Below are 9,633 nucleotides of genomic sequence, written 5' to 3' on the forward strand. Positions count from 1 at the left end.
TTGCTAAAGTGTAAGAGACTAAAATGTTGTGATTAAAATAAAAGATTATTAAAATGTATGAAAGTTTAGTGCTAAAAGTATAAAAAGTTAAAATATTGTGATGAAAATAAAAAGATTAAAAAGTTTACTAAAAATTATTAAATTTTAGTGCTAAAAGTGTAAAAAGTGAAACTATTGTTGTGAAAATAAAAAATATTAATCTTTACACGTTTTCCGAACTTTAAAATAAAAGAAAATAAAAAAGTATGAAAATTTAGTGCTAAAGTGTAAATAGTTAAAATATTGTGGTGAAAATAGAAAGAATAAAAAGTTTACTAAAAAGCATTATAATTTAGTACTAAAAGTGTAAAGTTTGAAACTTTTGTGGTGAAGATAAAAAGAATAGAAAGTATACTATTCTTTATTAAAAAGTATTATAGTTTAGTGTTAAAAGTGTAAAGATTGAAGCTTATGTAGTGAAAATAAAAAGTATACTATTATTTACTAAAAATTATTATAGTTTAGTGTTAAAAGTGGAAAGATTATGTGGTGAATATAAAAAGAATAAAATGTATACTATTCTTTACACGTTGATTATGCAAGGATTAAGATGGGTGTATTGTACCGGCATCATATGACTCATACGTGGTGAGTTGATAGATATTCAATTGTGGTACCGGGGCTAAGATTCCCTCCATTACCCTTATTTTTAAGATAAAAACTTAAAACTTAAAAAAAAAAACTTATAAACCCCAAAAATTTAAAAAGAAAGATGGGTATGAACAAACATTTAAAAACGTGGAAAACGATATAGGTGGGGAAAAAAAAACCAAAAAAATGAAAAAAAAAATATATAGGTGAGACCAAAAAAAAAAATTAGTTACTGTAATTTGCACGAAAACCAAGGATTTGTTTTTAATACTAGATGTTTTACCCGCACGATGTGCGGCTGTTACAAATATAGCTGAATTAAGTTGGTTAAAGGTTTATGGTGTATACGTCAACGATTATCAATAAGTTGTTTTTTTTTTTTACTTTATATAGGTATATTATTGGTAAAATTTATCTAAAGTTTAAGTGGTGACATCATGTATTTATGTGTTTGAGTTGTAGTTCTTGATGTAGCAATTTTAAGCAAGTTCTTCATAATCTTAAAACCCTTTAGACAACGCCATCATGTCAACTATAATATTTGTTACTTTAAAGAGTATATATGTACATATATACTAAAAGATGAGTACATGCTAAAATCAATATATAGAAGTTGTGTATAGGTGACTTGGGGGATTCGGTATATAGTTAAAAAAAAAAAAAAAAGATGTTGCATGTCTTATACATTATTTTGAATTTTATGCTAGGTAGGTAAGCCATGGCATGTATAGTACTTTATCTTCTGTAGTTAAAATATTCGGTTTCTTTTGAGTTTTGGGACCCAAATCGATGTATTGAGTCAGCTATTATCAATTGCTTATGGGATGATACTTGAATGTGTAATATGATATTCATAAGCAGGGGGGAAAGAGTAATAAAGTAATAAGCTAGAGAATCAACATACCAAAGGGGGCAACCATAAAGTAAATAAGTATATGGAGTTTGCCTATACGGCTATACATTAGGTTGTCATGGCCTAATCTCATTACTAAGGTTTTTAGCTTCAAATAATAATAGTGAGAGTTATTGATGGCCAAGATAACTTTATCAACAAAGGAATATATTAAACATGATCAAGTGATCAAAATAAAGCTTTAGAACAGGTGTTTTATTTGTTAAACGACAAACATAAGAAGCTAACATACTTTACTCTTTTTTCTGCTTCTTAGAACCATGAAACATTTAAAAGTTTTAGGATAATGTGGCTAGTATTATGTGAAAAAAATGGTCATAGTCGGAAGGTAATAAAGCTTATGTTGCATGACCAGCTACCAATTAACTGATTAGTAATTGCACTTTTTTTTTTTTGTTATTAACGGATCAAACCCATATAGATTATTAAATTCGATTCATATAAACACGTTCAATTAACTCCACATAAATCAGAGAAAGATGTTTGGTCAACTATTGTTTTGATCACAAAATGAAATAAAAAAGCTAAGTATCAAACAAATAGAATCACTTGCACCTGCAACTGCAATGCATGTCCCCATTCTAATTGACAATGCTAATTGATCCTTTTGGTTAAGAGGCTTGTATTAGAACAACAGGGTTTCCCTGATCCAGGAGTTTTCAACACGATTGGAGTTGCATTCTAATTCTCATAATTAATGAACAAAAATATAGACACTCAATTAATCATGAATCTGCCATTGTTTCATTTTTCTTAATAAAGCATAATAATGAACAAAAAAAGAAATCATCTGCATAAAAATTTTTAAAAAATATTATTTGATGTTTAGACTGTTTATTACTTACATAGTCATCGACAAATACGTAACACGTAATGAATGTTTGCAATTTTGAGATCCATTTTCATATTCTCAACGTCTTATACGTATTATTTGTTCTACAAATCTTAGTCTTAAGCCTTCGGTTTCCATTAAATGCAACCTGGAAACATGATGTTTATTTAATTATTTCTTCCTCAAACTAACATCATATCATCTAAAAGATCAACATTGCAAAATCTCTATTACCTTTGGCACGATCTCCATTCCTTCTTCGAACAAAGTATATGTACATCATGCTACCATTTATAAAAGATTTTATAATGTAAATGGCTTCTTATAAATTTAGATATGAATATAATTTTTTTCATACAGGATTTATTAACGTATATTTGAGATTTGATTTGATTTTATATATAAATATATATTTTTTTTCATACGTATATAATTGATATTATTTTGTTAAGTATGAGAGGTTTTTTATTTTTATTATTTGGGTATACTATGTAATTAAAAAAATATAGAGATGACATATAGACAATATTTAAGTATAGGTTTAAAGTGGGGAGGATGACTTGATAACTATTGTTTTAATATTTATATAGATATATTATAATATAAAATATAATATATAATATAATATAATATATATCCATATGATTTTTCAATCGAAGAAAACAGGTAGATCAATAGTAGAATCTGGATTCAATTGACTATTGGGCATTGGCAATGGGGCGGTGTGAGTCATCATCACACATATTCCAAAACACACTCTGACCTTGTTCACTCGACACGTGTGTGGCCAATATTTCGCCACCTACTAACCCCCTTCTATTTTTATGGAGAAGGTAGCCGTCCAACCTACGTCGCTGTCCATTTGCAGTAATAAACGACTTCGAACTTGCATTATTATGGTCTGGACGGTGTTATAATAAACACACATTTTTGTATTAGTAGATTACATTATTCACTTTATTTTGTCACAATAGTCACCATCTCATTACTATATATATTCACCACTCTCCACACTCACTCTCCACAACACTCATCACACCATTCAAAAACTAACTAGAGTACTTCAATTAATTTAGTGAGTTAATTTGAGAAATAAAGTTTGTAATTTATAATGGAAGGAAAGGAAGAAGATGTTAAATTGGGGGCTAACAAGTTTAGGGAAAGACAGCCAATTGGGACAGCAGCTCAGGTTCAAGATAAGGACTACCAAGAGCCACCACCGGCTCCATTGTTTGAGCCATCTGAGCTCTCTTCTTGGTCATTTTGGAGAGCCGGGATTGCCGAGTTTATTGCTACCTTTTTGTTTTTGTATGTAACTGTTTTGACGGTTATGGGAGTAGTCAAGTCTCCTACCAAATGTGGTACTGTTGGTATCCAAGGTATCGCTTGGGCTTTTGGTGGCATGATTTTTGCACTTGTTTATTGCACCGCCGGTATTTCAGGTACAACTCAACAACTTTTATTTTTAATTGTAGAAATGTGATTGGTTTTTTCTTTCATTCTATTGTGTTTAGCCTAAATAATAATTAATGAGGTATGAAAAATGTCAGGGGGACACATTAATCCGGCGGTGACATTCGGGCTATTTTTGGCAAGAAAGTTGTCGTTGACAAGGGCGCTATACTACATGGTGATGCAGTGTCTTGGTGCTATTTGTGGTGCTGGTGTGGTTAGGGGTTTTGAAGGTGGGACCCAATTCAAACTAAACGGTGGTGGGGCCAACACAATCGCCCACGGTTACACCAAAGGCGATGGTCTTGGTGCTGAAATCGTAGGAACATTTGTTCTTGTTTACACTGTTTTTTCAGCCACTGATGCTAAGCGTAGCGCCCGTGATTCTCACGTTCCGGTATGAAACAAATCCCACCCAACTATGTAATTAATCTTCAGTATCATACAATTAGTATTTAATTAATTTTTGGTTTGGGTTTATGTATGTTTGTATTATTTCAGATATTGGCACCATTGCCAATTGGGTTCGCGGTGTTTCTAGTGCATTTGGCAACTATTCCAATCACTGGAACTGGAATTAACCCGGCTAGGAGTTTGGGTGCTGCCATTATCTACAACAAGGATCACGCCTGGGATGATCACGTAATTAATCATTTAATCCTATATAATAATAATCTACTCTAATTATTGTTTTCCTATATAATTAGATTCACATATCTCTAACTATTATTATTTGTGATGTTTATGCAGTGGGTGTTTTGGGTAGGACCATTCATTGGGGCAGCATTGGCAGCACTTTACCATACAGTCGTGATCAGAGCCATCCCATTCAAGAAGAATTGAAGAAAACAACTACTCTTTTATTTGTAAAATATGTATGTATGCATTAGGTAGTGTTTTTTTTTGTTTCTTTTCCTTCTTCAAATAAATCCTATTTTTAGTGGATGGATGAGTGAATTAGGGCCCTCAAACAAGAATATTTGTGGGCTCATCTTTGTACTGTTGTTGTAACTTGTTTTCTAGTCAATGAAATGAAGTAATTTTTTTTTTTTAAATGTTTTTCTCAACCATATATGTTGTGTCGTTTCCGAAACGTGTAATGATATCGGTGGTGAGTTTGTTAGATATAAAAGCTATGTTTAAAATCTTTTGACAATTGCATACATTTTGTTTTATTTTAACACTTGATCTTTCGTGTGTCACGTGTTTGCAAGGCTATCAAAATTAATCAAGTTTGTTATTTTTCTTTTGAAATTTTATAAAATAGTTCATGTTCTATAGTTGAAGCTAGAATTAAAAGAAAAAAATAGTAAGAATAACATCGTATGGATTTAATTATGAGTTTATGACCCAACTTAGAGTATGATCGAGTAACTAGCATGTATATTGATCTCCGTGGTCGGCAATGATTGGTAGTGGTCTTGGTTCGTTTTGTTTTTCAAATTGCTTTGCTTCGTGAATCATTTGATTTAAAATGATTTTATTCTTCTATGATTAATAATTATATAGTTGAAAACTAGCCGCTTTCCCGCATGATATCAGACTGATAACGACGGCGATGTGATAGCGATGAGAGCAACGAATAGCAGAAATGGAGATAAGAACAGAAAAGATGCAGCTTTGTTTAGTCTAAAGTTAACAAAAGTCTAGAAAGACTTTCACCTTACATTTTCTTTTGCATAACTAAAATTATGTTCAGTAGAGAGATAATATCTCCGATTTTGTTAAATATACTACCGAAGACTCTAACTAATGCTCATTTCATCTCAATAACACTGTCAACTAGATAAAATATACAGTTACACAACTGTGTTTTTCACGGTTTTGATTTATGCAAAAGTGATAAAGAGATGTTTTACGCTTTAACAATTATTTAATGCTTTCATTTACTTATGTAGATGATACTTAGACAAATCCAATCATGAAAAACACATCGTGTTTTGTTATTGTATTGTTTATTGCTTTAGACTTTAATATACAGGATAACTAGCTAATCAACCCGGCTGACTACCCAGGCATGATTAAGAAAATATTAGTAAAAATTTCTATATTTGATTACACTTAAACCAATTACAACCTTTACGTCTCGTATCTTCATATCCGAGCTAATCTATCAGAGTAGAAAGTATTCACTCAAGTTAAAAATATATTAGTAGTCATAAACACATCGTTTAACATGGGTACTAACTTGTAAAAGTGCCTTAATTAGCTTCCCCAATAATAATAATAATAAAAAAAAAACTCCATATATACTTGACTTCAAAGCCCACATCTAAACTCAGAGTCTTCAACCTTGCTTGCAGATTTAGGCTTACTTGATTGGAGTGATAGCTGAGTTTCGTTCATCATAACGGTTATAATAATGTCTCCCTAAAGAAGCACGATGTGCAGTAGCAACAGAAGACGGCAAACACTTTGTTAACTCGTCAAGAAGATCACTTAGATAGTCAAAAAGTGCAACAACCTCATGCAAGACTTCATTTATTCCCTTGTGTTCTTTCTAATATATGTTCTAGATGTCAAAATATGACTTATAAACATGATTGTCATTTTTGAAATACACTCTTGTTTAGAACTTTAACCAAAATAGCAACAACGATAAGGATTAATGTAAAGCCTCGAACGACAAGTTTTGTCAACTATTATACCTGTAGATGTACATGATATTCGATGTCTACTAAAAAGTCCCCATATTGATGTGAACCTATTTTGACCTAACACCCAACTCACCTGCACCCATTTAGCTACCTCTGTTTTGATAAAGATGTTTCTAGTACCCAAAAAATTCAAACTGCATTTTGGCTTCCAAATAACACTATTATCTATACGTACTTAAAATATGCAGTCCCAAGCACACTTGATATCGGAAGCCTTAAAAAGGTAAATGAGTAGTAACATGATAGATAAATGCCATTCCTAAAACAATGATAATAACTACCCGGTAGAATAATATCTGACTTCTTCTTAAATTGGTCATATGTGTATTTGTAAAGATACCTCTACTTTAAATTACTTTACATTAAAAGTTCGGATTATTTTTGTAATAGTGTAGTTCACCAAACATATTTAGCACCTTGTTTATTAGTAAAGCTAAAAAAACGGATTGTTTGCTGCCCATTTTGACCAACACTTTAGACTCCTCCATTTTGAGACAAAATTGTTATGAACTCTTATTCAACCCACCCGGTTAATTTGTCACTTCCAAACTCAACTACTCAGTTACTGATAAATATTTCACCGTAAAGAAAACGAAAAGCAAACCTCTGGATATAGTGTTCATTATTGACTTATATGTCTTCTTTATATGAAAGACAATCGATGTAAGTCTAAAGCAAGAATATGTTGTCAGCTTTTACCGATTATAAAAATTTAAGTGGAACTTAGAACATGGCGAGAACATATTCCTTGAATAAAGATTTCACATTCCTCTGAGTTTCACCAATCTTCACACTCATTGAAGAAGGTGATTCATAAGTGTTGGTTTGATATGATTTTGAAATCGACTATATCATTCTATAATCAACGGTAACTGTTGGTTGCTTTTTCTTTTCTATCAACCTTGAGTTTTTTGGTGGTGCCATATATAGTGACTTGAATTAGGTCTTAAAAATAAAAACCTGTAATTAAGATGAACTAAAACAATAGCACACTCCCACAAACAATATGTAATAGTGACTTGAATTATTTCTTACTTAGATAGTGAGTTAATTATTCATGGGAAACTTTTTGCTTATCTCGTCTTTATTGTTTCAGAACTCTAGCACCCTACACTACCACATACATTCATAACAAAAGATACCCATACAACGGCTTACTATAGAAATTAATCTGAATTTATAGTTATTAAAAAAGCTTCAAATAATGGCTCTAGAGCGTTTCCATATGAACTAGGTTGGGCGTTACCCAACCCGACCCTTACCAAACAAATGACATTTTTGAACCGTAAAGAATGAGCAGTAACATTATTTAAAGAAGAAACACATGATACAACTTACTCTACAAATAAAATAAGAACCCGAAAATTAGAAATCTCAATTACCACTTGTGTCTATCTTTAAAACCATGTTTTGTATTTTGATTTCTATATATCTTTAAAACCGCGTTTCATATAAATCAATAACAATGAATCAAATCAATAACAACCAAAACAAATATCTTTATCTCAAATCTTTGTTTTCAATCTATATAAATCAGATTTATCAGACACCTTGAAGGAAAAAATACAGATTAAAACCCTAAACTGAAAGTTGGAGATACCTGATTTTTAAGTAGGTGTTGATAGAGGCTTATCCGGCGAAAACCCTAAACTGAAGCATCTTTAAAAATCGAAAATCATTCTAAAACCCTCAATCGAAAGTGTTAATACCTGGTTCTGAGTCATTGTTGAAATTTGTTTTTTCCGGCCAAAATCCTTCCGGCTAGAAGTGTAACACAAAATTAAAATAGAAATCTAAGAACATGGAAAAGAAATGTATGGAGAACGAATACCCCTTTTATCATTGACTGGAGACTAATTTCACAGAGCATTAATGAATTGAAAAGAGAGAAAAAAAAAAGATTTGAATAGATAGAAGAAGAATTGTAAAGTTGGCATATTTGGTTCAGAGCAAAGATCTTCATCGGAGTATAAGAGAAAGATTTGTTAAAAAGTGGAAGAGTAATTAGGGAACTAGAATTCGTTAGTATGAATGGTCTTTGAATTTTACGCGAAGCGGGATTTTTTTAGAAGAAGTGGGGGAGGCTGACACGTGGCAAATTTTTAAAGAATTTTTAGTTAGGGAACCTTGTTTTATTAGGGAGAGAGATGGACAATTAATTTGGGACAAGAAAAAAAACTCAGAAATTAAGATAGAGTATCTAGAATTTATATGATTTATTTCTTAGGTATTGTTTAAAGAAACCCCCAATACTCTAAATACACACCTATATAATCATTAATTTAACTAATTATGTCATTAAATATCTTTTTTTTTCCTTCCTAATCATTAAATATCTCATTAAATAAACTCCATTAATTATCCTTTTTCTTTTTCTAACCATTATTACATAAAATAATTTTTTAAAAAAATTTATTTCATTAACACAATATATATATATATACTCCTTATTAAAGATTACACACCCCCCTCAAAATGGAAAGTGTTACCAAAATGTCACATGCAAAATTACCAAAATGTTCTTAATAAACACCCTACCATGGAAGGGTTTTTATAAATTACCAAATTTGTCCTTAATGAATTAATTTACATCCTAAACTCTTATCTTGTTAATTTACATTATAAGTCCTTATCTTATAAAATAGTTCTATTATCTTAACATCAACTTACACCACTCGACACCAATTGTCGATGTCATCACCACGCGTCACCAACCCCACTATACCGTCGTCGCCGTTACCGCCACCGTATTGCGCGGGTACCATGCTCGTCTTTATATATAATTGTGGTAGTGATATTATTAATAAATTTTCTTTTTCCATAAAGATCCAAAAATAACATAAATCATAAATAAATATTTAAAAAACAATACCAAATACAATAACATTAAAATATCTAATATATATACTAAAACTCTTTCATGCAGACAAAGTTGATCATATAAATCTAAACGTTGTATAGGCGAAATAAAAAATTAAAACTTACAAACTAACGCATCTTAGTATATGAGAGTACTTATAGTAGGTCCTTTTTTATTAACACAATTAATTTTTTCAAAACTTTTAATCACCTATACATACATATGTATATAAATTTCACACCGATAGACTCTTAAATTGGAAGCTTTGGTCTTAGCTTTGTATTCAATC

The 9,633-nt window shown here is 30.9% G+C and overlaps 1 protein-coding gene across 1 annotated transcript; it reads left to right on the top strand.

Annotated features, from left to right (window-relative positions):
- The first annotated feature begins 3,388 nt into the window (after positions 1–3,388).
- On the top strand, positions 3,389–4,882 carry LOC122605278 (aquaporin PIP1-1-like). Its single transcript, XM_043778187.1, has 4 exons — positions 3,389–3,817; positions 3,926–4,224; positions 4,329–4,469; positions 4,578–4,882. The coding sequence occupies exons 1-4, from the start codon at positions 3,487–3,489 to the stop codon at positions 4,668–4,670; spliced, it is 864 nt and encodes a 287-aa protein (XP_043634122.1). The 5' UTR covers positions 3,389–3,486; the 3' UTR covers positions 4,671–4,882.
- The last annotated feature ends 4,751 nt before the right edge of the window (positions 4,883–9,633 follow it).

The sequence above is a fragment of the Erigeron canadensis genome, chromosome 6 (genome assembly GCF_010389155.1).
Source record: "Erigeron canadensis isolate Cc75 chromosome 6, C_canadensis_v1, whole genome shotgun sequence".
Classification (NCBI taxonomy): domain Eukaryota; kingdom Viridiplantae; phylum Streptophyta; class Magnoliopsida; order Asterales; family Asteraceae; genus Erigeron; species Erigeron canadensis.